General features: G+C 54.2%; 2 protein-coding genes across 2 annotated transcripts; one reads left to right on the forward strand and one right to left on the reverse strand.

Annotated features, from left to right (window-relative positions):
- Window positions 1-1,268: 1,268 nt before the first annotated feature.
- CORC01_01336 (ABC transporter) lies at window positions 1,269-4,628 on the forward strand (the record flags this gene model as incomplete). Its single annotated transcript, XM_022612992.1, has 2 exons — window positions 1,269-3,844; window positions 3,899-4,628. The coding sequence occupies 2 exons, from the start codon at window positions 1,269-1,271 to the stop codon at window positions 4,626-4,628; spliced, it is 3,306 nt and encodes a 1,101-aa protein (XP_022480420.1).
- A 1,196-nt stretch (window positions 4,629-5,824) lies between these two features.
- On the reverse strand, window positions 5,825-8,617 carry CORC01_01337 (uncharacterized protein; the record flags this gene model as incomplete). The annotated part of the gene is made up of 2 exons (XM_022612993.1): window positions 5,825-6,013; window positions 6,155-8,617. 2 exons carry the CDS (start codon window positions 8,615-8,617, stop codon window positions 5,825-5,827), a joined length of 2,652 nt encoding a protein of 883 aa, XP_022480421.1.
- Window positions 8,618-12,253: the final 3,636 nt, after the last annotated feature.

Genomic DNA, 12,253 nt, shown 5'->3' on the forward strand with positions numbered 1-12,253 from the left:
GACGGCAACGAAGTCATCTCGGGCGATTCGTGCGATGAGGATGGAAGAATAGTAAGGGCGATGAGACCACCTACCAAAACCAAAAGCGACCAGCACTGCAGTCTCAACTTGCGAACGGCTGTAGCCGAAACTCTGCTTCCCAGGGCGGCCACATGTGAAAAGGTTCGTTGGGTCGTTCAATACATCATGCATTTTTCAATCATGGCCGTTCATTTTACCTCTTATAGATCCTTGCTTCGTCCAGCCCGTTTCCATGAAGGAAATGGATTTTTTTCTTTTGGGGGGGGAGTAGGGAAGAGCGTGATGGATTTGCAGTAAGAAGAAGGCTTGCCAGGGTAATTAATACCTCAAGAATATTGGGGGAAATGGGAAGCAACGCTGCCTGCTTTGTTTCCTCGCTGATAAGAGGCTCCTACACACTCAACAAAGTCACAAGTTAGACTTTGCCGTATTTTTGAAACGAAATCAAGGGACAGTGAGCTCTTAGCCGCCGATGCTCTTACGCCGACGCTGAGACGGGACCGCAACCGCGGGGTGAGCCGGGCTTCTTCAACGGGATTTTGGCGCCGGGACCGGAGCAACCACGCCGGAACGACTTAGTCTCTTGGGAGGAATTACCCGGAAAGCTGAAGGGGAGGTGAAAAATTCCCCGCTGGACCCTTGAGGATCTTTTTCTTGCCGGGCAACGTGCGCGGCGACGTAGAGTTGCGTCCTCGGATTGGTAATTCGGGCATCAAGAGGCCTTCACAGCGGAGCGAAAAAGATGAGGTACGGAGCCCCTCGGTACGTACCGCTACAGAGATTGGGGGTGAAGGTGGAGATGAGAAGGGGCCTGCATCCAATGAGACGTCCCCGATAGGGGGCGGGATAAGTTGAATTTTTTATTTTTTCACATGGGCCAAGGATGCGATTCTGCTGGTGGAGGAGGAACAAAGAGGGAAAAATCGCGCCCAGACTTGCCCAATCTAAAAAAAAATCTGTGTTGCGACGGAGGGACACCTGTTGCTGACGACCTACACACACAAACTCCCCGTCCCACGAGAGAGAGGACAGACGAGAGTATCGCCTTTTTCCCGCGAAAACCACCGTTTCCCTCCTTCGAAATTGCAGAAGCGAGGTCCCTTTTCTTTTCGCGCGCGCTCTCTCTCTCTCCCTCCCTCTCTTGTTCTTTCCAATCCTCCGACCCCTCTCTCCAAGTGCTGGTTGTCGTCGCTTCCATGCCTCACCCTGTAACCCCGCCCTTATCGCAGGAACAACACCAAGCGAACATGACCGTCGTGGCCAAGGGCGATGCCCCTCCCCCGCCATCCCAGGAGGAAGTTTCCGCCTTCCTGAACTCGATCTTCACCGCAACCACCTCCGCCGCCTCTGTCGATGCCGCCTACGGTCTTTGCGAAGTCCTGAACAACACGGTCGGATACCAGGGTCTGACCCATTATGGCATTCTCGCCGAGATCAAGAAGGCTGCCGCCAACAAGAAGTCCCCTCAGCTTCGCGAGTGCGCTCAGAATCTCTTGGGTGCCCTCTTTGAGCGCATACCCCCCAAGTCGCCTCTGAGCGAGGTTGTTTTCCTTGTTGAGGATAGCAGCCTGGTACCTTGCGCTCTCGATGCCCTGTCCGACAAGGGCTCCGTCGTCCGCGAGTCTGCCCAATATGCGCTGGACGCTCTCTTCAACAACCTGAGCCCTGAGGCTCTCGTTGTCGGTCTATTGCCCGTCCTCCACGCCTACCTGTCAAAGAGGACCGGAAAATGGCAGGGAACAGCTGCTGCCTTCCTCTTGCTCCAGAAGGTCGCCGACAAGGCCAAGCAGACTGTCGGCTCCACGCAGGAGCAGGCTGAAGAGCAAGATGTCCTCCGCGAGGCCATCGGAACCAAGCTCGCTGGCCTCATTCCCATCGTTGAGGGCGGCATGCACGACCTCAAGACCGAGGTCGAGAAGCAGGCTGTCCTGACCATGACCGCGCTCACCGCACTCCTTTCCAACGACGATGTCGCTCCTCGCGTTCCCCTCCTCATCGAGACTATGCACCACCCCTCGACCGAGACTCTCCGCAAGGCCATCCATGCGCTGTCCATGACAACCTTTGTTGCCATCGTCACCTCTCCCGTCCTTGCTCTCTTGACGCCCCTGTTGGAGCGTTCCCTCAACACCCCCAGTACCGCTCAGGAGGTTCTCCGCCAGACTGTTGTCGTCGTTGAGAACTTGACAAAGCTGGTCCACGACCCGATCGAGGCCAGAACCTTCCTGCCCAAGTTACAGCCTGGCGTCAAGGGTGTCTACGACCGCGCCTCCCTCCCCGAGGTCCGAGAGCTGGCTAAGAGAGCGCTGGACGTTATCGAGAAGGCCATGGGTGACGACACGGATGTCATTGAGCGTGTTTCTGGCGAGGACGTTGGCAAGATCCTCGATGCCGAGATCAAGAAGAGCGGAGGCCTTGCGGCAACCGACATTTACAAGCTGGCCCGCACCTACATCTGCGATCAGGTTGCTGAGGACGTAAACCACCGTTTCGTTCAGCGCATCTCTGCGCGCATCGCGCCTTACCTGCAGGCGTTGACGCCGGGTTCCAACACTGCCATCGCTGAGAGCGTTCAGAGATACTACGTTGAGGAGGACGAGCGCAAATACGGTGTTCCTGAGAAGGAGGACGATGGCGAGACGGAGATTGTCAATGCCCACTTTTCCCTGGCATACGGTGGTATGCTGCTGCTTTCCCACGCCAACCTGAGACTGCTCAAGGGTCACCGCTACGGCCTTTGCGGTCGCAACGGTGCCGGCAAGTCCACACTGATGCGCAGTATCGCCAACGGCAAGCTCGAGGGTTTCCCTCCTCAGGATGTCCTTCGTACCATCTATGTCGAACACAACCAGGGCGAGGATGCCGACATCAGCATCTTGGACTTTGTCCTGAAGAATGAAGAGATCGCGTCTCGCGGTCGTGCCAAGGTCGTCGAGGTTCTTGATGAGTTTGGCTTCGGCAGTGGCCCCGACGAGCGCCAGTCGCACAAGGTCGGCTCTCTTTCCGGAGGTTGGAAGATGAAGCTGGCTTTGGCTCGTGCCATGCTGAAGGGCGCCGACGTCCTGTTGCTGGACGAACCTACTAACCACTTGGATGTTGCCAACATTGCTTGGCTCGAGAACTACCTCAAGACCCACCCCGACATCACCAGCTTGATTGTTTCTCACGACTCCGGCTTCCTCGACAACGTCACGACGGATATCTACCACTACGAGCCTAATAAGAAGCTTGCGTGCTACAAGGGTAACCTGGCCAACTTCGTCCAGCTCCGCCCCGAGGCAAAGAGCTACTACACGCTCTCTGCTTCCCAGGTTCAGTTCAAGTTCCCGCCTCCGGGTATCCTGACTGGTGTCAAGTCCCTGACCCGTGCCATCATCCGCATGACCAACGTCTCATACCAATACCCCAAGGCTCCCAAGCCTTCTCTGGCCGAGGTCACTTGCCAGCTTACTCTGTCGTCCAGAGTGGCTATTATTGGCCCCAACGGTGCTGGCAAGTCCACTCTCATCAAGATCCTCACTGGCGAGGTCATCCCCAGCACCGGAAAGGTCGAGAAGCACCCCAACTTGCGTATCGGTTACATTAAGCAGCACGCCCTCGAGCACGTCGAGATGCATCTTGAGAAGACTCCCAACCAGTACTTGCAGTGGCGCTACGCCAACGGTGATGATCGCGAGGTCCACATGAAGCAAACCCGTATGCTCTCCGACAAGGATCGCGAACAGATGGAGAAGCTCATCGACCTCAAGGATGGCAAGTCTCCTCGTCAACTTGAGACTATCGTTGGTCGTCAAAAGTACAAGAAGACCTTCCAATACGAAATGTAAGCATGCAATCCAACCCTCGAATACATGGCACACAATCTAACACGAAGCAGCAAATGGCGCGGATACCTTCCCAAGTATAACACCCAGGTGTCCCGTGAGACCATGATCGAGTGGGGTTTCAACAAGCTCCTCCAAGAGTTCGATGACCACGAGGCCTCTCGCGAGGGTCTCGGTTACCGAGAGCTCCAACCCACCGTCATCTCCAAGCACTTTGAGGACCTCGGCCTGGACCCCGAGATTGCCAACCACAACGAGATCGGCTCCCTGTCCGGTGGTCAGAAGGTCAAGGTCGTCATCGCTGGTGCCATGTGGAACAACCCTCACTTGCTGGTTCTCGATGAGCCTACTAACTTCTTGGATCGTGACTCCCTCGGCGGTCTCGCTGTCGCCATTCGCGAGTTCAAGGGCGGCGTCATCCTCATTTCCCATAACGAGGAGTTCGTCGGTGCCCTGTGCTCTGAGCAGTGGCACGTCAACGACGGCCGTGTCGCCCTCCGCGGCAACGCCGCCATCAACCTCGGCTCCTTCGAGGACAACAGCGCGCCCGGAAGCGCCTTGGCTTCCACCGCCGTCTCCTCCGTCGCCAACAGTGCCGTCAACAGCGCCGTCAACTCGGGCGCCGAGGACAACTCGGAAATGAAGTTCCGCTCCAGGAAGAAGAAGAAGAAGACCAAGAAGGAGCTCAAGGAGCAGGAGGTCCGTCGCCGCCTCAGACACATTGAGTGGCTCAACAGCCCCAAGGGAACACCCCACCCTCTCGACACGGACGACGAGGAATAAGTAGCTTTACGACGACTCACGAAAGAAGGTTAATAACGAGCGATACCTGTTTTTCTTCTGTGGTACTGGTTCAAAAGGAAAAAGAGAGTATGACCAGACATACAGACGACATACAATCTTGGTCGAACTCCCTCTTTTACAAAGAAAAAGTTGGGATTTTGCTTTCAGAGATATCTTGGGGATAGAGTGGATGGGGGTGGTCAATAGAGATGTCGTTCCTCTCCCCCCAGTCCGTGTTCAGACGGGATTAGAAGGCGTTCTGCATATAGACGGGATCCAGGATGGGCGGGATGAGCTTCCTGTTTTTTCAAGTTTTTCAATGTTTTCTCTTGTGGGTTTTTGTGTTTTTTCCTTCTTTCCCCTCACCATCAGAGATTGTCGTCGCGTAAGACATGACAAAGACACCCCCTAGACAGCTATTTTAAACGATGGAACGACTCGATTCGAATCAATCTTGCAATCATCCAACTTTTAAGTGTCTCGCGTATGTATGTGATTGCTCAAAAGCGATACCACAACAACGGAATGGGACCTCAAGATATGAGTCGCTATCATGCCCACCATCACTAGGCTGCCACGATAGGTCTGCTGGTCAGTCCCTGAGCATTAGATGCCGGTCTCGATCAGGAGGGTCTGCCGCTGGAAAACATGAATTGAGCCTCCAGGCATTTCCCGATGTGGCACATATCCCAGCACTATACCGAGGTCTTAAGAGCAATTATGTTTGACATCAATTGAAGGCGACTTGATGATATAACACACCAAGGGTAAGAAATTCAAGGCACGACTCGTTTTGTTCTAAATTTGTGCTATTAGAGCAAGATGCCAATATTTGGGCGTGTGTGTGTGTCTAGTGACCATCATCTACTTCGTGCCCTATCCTGTGGTCCAACCTATATCCCCGATCCTTTGTATCCGTGATGATCCCACCTCATAGTCATAAAATTAAGCTTTGAATATAATTGGTAAAGATGCTTTACGTGATATCTTTTGAGAGATGGTAGAAAGGAAATGAAAACATACAAGAGCTCCACTGATCATGTCGTGGTTTGCTCAAGCTAGGATCTAGGTATCAAAGCACCTCGCAACTCCGTCCCCATGTCTATATCGTTGCGGGAAGCGCCCACTATACAAAGTTTGTCGCCTCGTACGGCTCGTGAAAATAGTAAATAGCATTAGATTCGACGTGGATTTGTTTACCACGAGAAGGTCATGAGCGCGGGGTTGAGAGCGATGGGCAGGAGCAAGTGACTGGCCGAGACGGTGGCCATGGGGAGAATGGCAACAAAGTCGGTAATGCGCCAGTCGTGGGGGACGAAGTCGGCAACGGCAAGAATGATCATGCCGGCAATAAAGATGCAGGAGAAGAGCATGGAGAATTTGAACTAGTCCCAGCACGTTAGCATCGGCTCAAATTGGATACGAGATATTTGAAAGTGGAATGCATGGCCATGAATAAGCACCACTGGAATGTGGAGCCAACGACTGGCTTTAGCAAGGGATGAGGGGGCTATATAAGAGCTTACCTTCTTCAAGACCTTGGGCACCTCGATGAAGAAGTTGGAGAACTCGGCTTCCTTGGAAGTCGAACCCCATGTCATGTCGATCTCGAACATGTGGGCCAAAAGAGCCTGGCTGACGTGCAGGCTGAGACCGCCGAGGAAGATGGCGAGCAGGAAAGTCCACTTAAGGTTCTCAAAGAAGGCCATCAACAGGCTCTTCTCACCCACACGGTAGCGCATGACCGCGAGGGCAACGTTTCCGAGACCATTGAAGACAATGATGATGGAGAACCAGACCTGCCACGAGTCGACGTAGTACTTGTCAAGGTAACCGTTATACCAGCCCATGAGGAAATAGTTGACCGAGGTCATGATCCAGGCGGCACCGATGGCGTAGTAAGTACCAATGTATGAGATGACGGTGATCTTGGAGGTGAAACGAATGTTGCTGAACAAGAAGGTGCGGAACAGCGGGGTAAAAGGGCCTCTCCAGAGCCAAGTGCGAATGGGGTGGAAGAGAAGCTCGTTGCAGCCATAGGCGTACTTCTCCCAACGGGCAAGCTCATCGTAGACAGTAAGAGATACACCTTCCTTGAAACCTTCGCCGGCCCAAGCAGCTAACCGAATGATATATCCATTGCACTGGAGACGAAGCGACATGTCGAAGTCCTCAGATACGTGCGACTCGGACCAGAACTTTTCATAACCGTCCTCGTCAAAGTAGCCAACCTGCTGAATGGCACTCCAACGAAGCATAGCGTTGTGACCGACGAAAGGCGCAACATCACCGTTGGACACAGTGTACCGAATGGCGCTGTAGATGAGGTTGGTGAAGAAGGTGATGCCGTTCTCAAAGTAGGTGTGAACAACCTGCATTACACCAGATGAGAATTGCATGATACCGACATCGGGAGACTGCTCCATTTCGGAAACGGCGTCGAGGAAGCAATCAGCAGGAACTTGGGTGTCAGAGTCGATGATGAGAATGTAGTCGCCAACACGAATGTTACCGTCAGCCCATGCGCGGCCATCATCCTCGAGAACTTCCTTGAGAGCCTGCTCATAAGCCTGGGCTTCGTCGTGCTGGGTCCATTCGTTGGGGCGGTTAATGGCCTGGAGCTTCTCTTCGACCTTGAGGGAGATCATCAAGCCGAAGTTCATGTTGGATGCCTTCTTGAACTTGCCCTTACGGGTGAAGCCATTCTCGCCGTGCTTGGGGCGGGCAACCCATCCGATGCTGTTGTCGGCGTAGAACTCGATGCGAGCTCGGCGCTCCTCCTCGGAAATCAACTGGAGACCATCGTCGTTCATAAACATATTGGCAGAGCCACCTTGAAGTTCATAGGTGGACATGGCTTGCTTAATGGACTTGACAGTGGGGACAATGACACCACCCAGACCCTCCTTGTACACGGGGCATTGGACGGTAACGTGGGGTAGGAACGAACTCTGAAGTCTGGGAGGAGGACGAGCCGAGTAAAACTTGGAGTTGATCGTCAACTGGCGGATAGGTCCAAAGATCTGAGCCAAGCAACCGACAATGACTTGGGCGAAGAACAGGGTAAAGAAGATCTGAAGCGGGAAGAGGGCGACAAGGGCCAGACGAAGGTACTCTCCGTCAACGGAGACTTCGATTGCGAGTTGTCTCCAAGCAGCGCCGAGGGAAACAACAACGAGGACAAGAGTGATGGACACCAGGTAGGTGTTCAGGAGGTGAACAGGGCGTTTTTCGGGCTTGATTTGACCGCTCTCCTCGTCAATCTCGTACTCGCCGACATTGGGACCCTTTTTCTCGTCACCCTCCTCATCTTCAGCACCAGCTTTCCAGACGAGCTCCATGAGCTCGGACTCGATAGCCTTGGCTCTCTGGACAAGATGGAGCGCATCGTCGTCCCAGACAATGAGAAGACCCTCAGCAGCGATGAAGGCTGCGAATTGATGCTTTCTCGCTCTGGGAAGGTCCTCGATGGTGGGCAAAATCTGGACGCGGAGACCGTTCATCAGAGGGACGTCGACAGCGTCGGGAGACCACTGAAGGAAGGTCTTGATGACACGCGAATTCACAGTCATGGCGCACTGGACATTGAGAGCTGCGCAAGCCTGAGCGAATGGGGAGGTGCCCAACTGCGGAGGGCATGCCATGTATTGACCCCTGGCCTTGCGCAGGAGAACACCCTCGACCTCGCCGGATCCATCACTGACCCAGAGGTGAGAGCATTGCTGCTGGTAGAGGTAGTTAACCATGACCTCATGTTTGATGTCGTCGAGGAACATGGAGCTGCCATTGGAATGCGTCGATCGGCCAGAGATGGACTGAGGTCTAGAGTTGTAGCGAGGAGTGGGCGGCTGGAGTTCCATATCGTTCGTGCTTGTTATGTTGGAGTCCTTTTCCATGACTTGGGCCGGGTTGCCGCGACCGGACTGTGGCGGGCTACCATGGCCAGAAGCTTCAGGCTTCTCAGACTTAAAATAGCTACCGATACCCATCGTGTTGATGACGGGGGTGGTAGCCTCTGAGAGTGTTCAGAGAGTTGTCGACCAAGTGCGGGACGATTCAAGCTACTTTGATACTGTTAGTCTTGTCCGCAGTCACAAGCTTGCTCCAGTGGAACTAGCACAACCTGATAGCAGCGCACCTCTGTATGTCACACGAGAGCAATGCAGTGGAAGCTGCCGTGTTCAAGCTCGGATAGACCCAAGGAAGCTTGACTAGACGATGAAGCCAAGGCTGGGGCAAGTGACCTGGCCGAGGTAGAGGTCAATTTGGCAGGGAGTGGCAGCGAGTGTGCAGGCTTCCAAGTGGAACCAGAGGTCGACAAAAGCGAATGTATGGAAATGTTCAAGCAACCATGGACGAAGGCGCCGGGTTGTCGGGTCGAGTCGAATTAAAGTCGAGTCGAGTCGAGGAATGTGGACCGTGAGGCGAGTGATAAGCCTAAGAGGAGGCACAAGAAAGTGCAAACAACCTCGGGTCTCTGATGGGCGCCTTGAAGGTTAGTCTTGTAGACGATCTCGAGGGATGAGAGAAGGGAAGGCAAGCCAAATAGTAGTCGTAGACGAGGGAGGGATGGAGAGGATATTGAGGAGAGAGAGACACAGCAGCAGGAGGATAACGAGGAGCGGCGAGAAACAAGGCCAGTCCAATCGGGCAAAGCGTCGATGAGGCCTCGCCAACGCGACCAGGGGATAGCGCAGCAAGCCAGTCTTGGAGACGAGGGACCGGCGGACAGAGCGAGCGCAGGTAGTGGGCAGCAGAGGGGAGAGTAAGGTGGGTAATGGTGGTGGGATGGTTGACAGAGGAGAGAGAGAGCGAGAGAGATTGCCTAGCCAGACTTGAAAGCTTTGGCTAGAGTGCAGACTAGAGGCAGAAGACAGAGCAAGGGGGTGTGTGGGATGGGATGCCATACGGCGAGTGGTAGCGACGGATACACCGTTCCTCGTCTTACACGAGCTGCTGTTGCCTAGGGGAGCGAACGGGATGGGACGTGAGAGGGGACGTGGTGGAGGGATTTGCAAGAATTGCCCGGTACCAGCGGGTGGACGGACTGGACTGGTACAGTACCTATTCTTTGCCTTTTTCGCGGTTGAGGCACGACGAGTCAAGGTTCCGGCAACTGGATGCTGGGAACGGTGGTGGGAAGACGACAATCGGACGCTGGGGCGCTGCCCTGGTCTGCACGGTTTATCTAGGAGGCGTGACTGGGTTCCCGTGGGTTGGGATATGATGTGATGTGCTAGCGACCTTATGGTAGCAGCCGTGTCCTGGTGTTGGAGATCTTCGCGGTGCTCGCCACGCTGAAGCCGGGATCACTAGTCTGAGGTGTTGACGATGCGAGGGATCGGAAGGGGAAGAGGGGGGGGGATGCAAAAGAAAGACGCGCTTGGAAAAGCAGCAATAACTGGGAATATCACGTTCTCCTTTCGGGTCGGAAAAGAAGAAAAAAAGGGCGACGCTGCAGTGTTTAATGGGACAACGTGCAGGCGAGACTGGATAGAGAAGCCTGCAGTGGAAATTAGCAGCTTGGCTTTAATGGGTCTAGCCCACGCGGAAGAATAATATGAGTACAGAGGCTAGGAGGCGGAAAATACTCAAAAAGACATATAAAAAAAAAACCACTGCAACGTACTTTCAGGGCCGAACCCATGATGCCCGGATACGGCAAGAGCAACAATAGGGACAGGGGGGCGTGGTCTGGGAGTTGGGGAACCTGAGGAAAGACGACTGAGGATATCGTGGCTGCCAAGGACAAGGGACAACTCTGTATGCTGAATTGGAAGGTGGAAGTGAGAATTATTGCGGGCGACGAGAGACATTGGGCCAATGAAAGTCATTCTAAGCAGAAAAGCAAGGAACAAGGGAAGAGGGAGGGGTGTGGGAGGTTGTCCCAGGGGGTGGGACCGGGATCAGGGATAAGGGAGGGGCTAGCCGGCCGAAGATTGACAAGGATAGAAGGAGACGGGCCACCGGGCTCCGCTTACCCTACTTTGGCGCCGTGCCTGTGCCTGAGCCGAAGCCTTTCTTTGGTCTGTGCTTTTCCTTGTCTGATGGGCCTCGTAGGAGACCAAAGGTGGGTCCTCGGACACTCCAAGCAAGCGTGGGTGCGTGGCAAGCACACTAAGTGTTGCCGGGAGGAAATGGAAGGCACCGAGAACTCCTTCGGCGGTCCAAGGTTCCTTACCTGACTTGGTTCCATTGTTTCTCGGCTTGTCAGCTTGACCTTTGTGTCCCATCCTCGGGCTCGGACTTGCTTCCTCACCTCATTCCGCCGCAGGAGCTATCCTCTATCTGGATCAACAGAGAACACGCAAGCCTGGAGCCAGGCTTGGGACTTTGGCCTTTGGTAATAAACCGACGCAGGTAGCCATGGCGGCCGATAGAAGATGAGCGGTTACCGGGGTGGCGCTCTGTCATTTTCACTCGTGGCACATCTAAGCTGCATCCGTCCACTGTCCCGCTTCCTTTCCTTTCAAACCTCATCGCCAACCAAGAGAGTTCTTTTCTTAGACTACCTGATTGTCAAGTCTCTTCTCGCGACTGTTGATGCCGCTGCCTCCCACGCACACACACAGAGAGCCCTCTTGAGCCGCATGCGCGGATACGCCGTGCCGACCACTCAGGGATCGACATGACCGCCCTGTCAAAGTCGCGATCCAACCCGTGCCACCTACTACAACCCGGATCGTATCCCGAGTTGATGCCGGCGCCGTTTCTGCTTGGAATCTACCCGTCTCTTTGTTTTTTGCTCACCGTGCTCCCTGTGCAGCACTACACCTGAGAAATCGTGCGAGACCGAGAGCGTCCTTGGTCATCCATCATCTCCGGCGCCGTACACTGCACAAAGCACCGAAGATTTCAACGTTCCATCTCCACCGCCGAAGGATACAATGTCATTATCTGCCCGATTCTCACTGGGCCCACGAGGCCGCACACAGCCTACGTCTCGTATCTGCCAGATTTCACCAGGCTTCACTCACCTGCATCAATCACAGCGCTAGGGCAAAAGAACGGCTGACCGCCACGACTGACACATGGTCGCTGCTTGCTTGAGAACCGCTACTAGTCAGCACCGCCCTCCTGGCAAATGTACATATCTCCTCTCAAGTCAAAGCTTTGATGTCAACAACTATGTGCAGTATTTCGGCCTGCATTTGATGCTTTCGCCGCTAGGAATAGCAACGGATTCAGTTGGTTGCCAAACTTTGATGTCCGACTTATTGAGCCCTCGTGGCCCTCTACCACATAAGAGCCACTAGCGAGTGTATTCAACAACCCGCTGCCACCTGAAGAATTCAGCGCGAAACTGTCGGCACGACTGAGAGATTGAGCCGCATTCATCGGAGCTGTTGGTCATTATGGAGAGCGATATTGCTCCTGTCCCATAGAAAGTGAGGGACCATCGAACGCCTAGTCATTGTTACCGGCATCTGTTTCTCAGCCATGAATCACTACAACAGATGACGCCAATCTCAGCAGCCAGCCGAGCAAGCCTCTAAATTGACTTGGGGCGATAAGCTGGGGAGAAGTTTCCTGCAGCGTGAATAAAGCCGTCCGCTCTTATCTCCTTGCGCCACTAGTCTGGCACTCTATGGGTTCGCGGAACATGGCCGGATATCCTCCTGTTG

This window comes from Colletotrichum orchidophilum (assembly GCF_001831195.1).
Source record: "Colletotrichum orchidophilum strain IMI 309357 chromosome Unknown Scaffold_7.1, whole genome shotgun sequence".
NCBI classification, from domain to species: domain Eukaryota; kingdom Fungi; phylum Ascomycota; class Sordariomycetes; order Glomerellales; family Glomerellaceae; genus Colletotrichum; species Colletotrichum orchidophilum.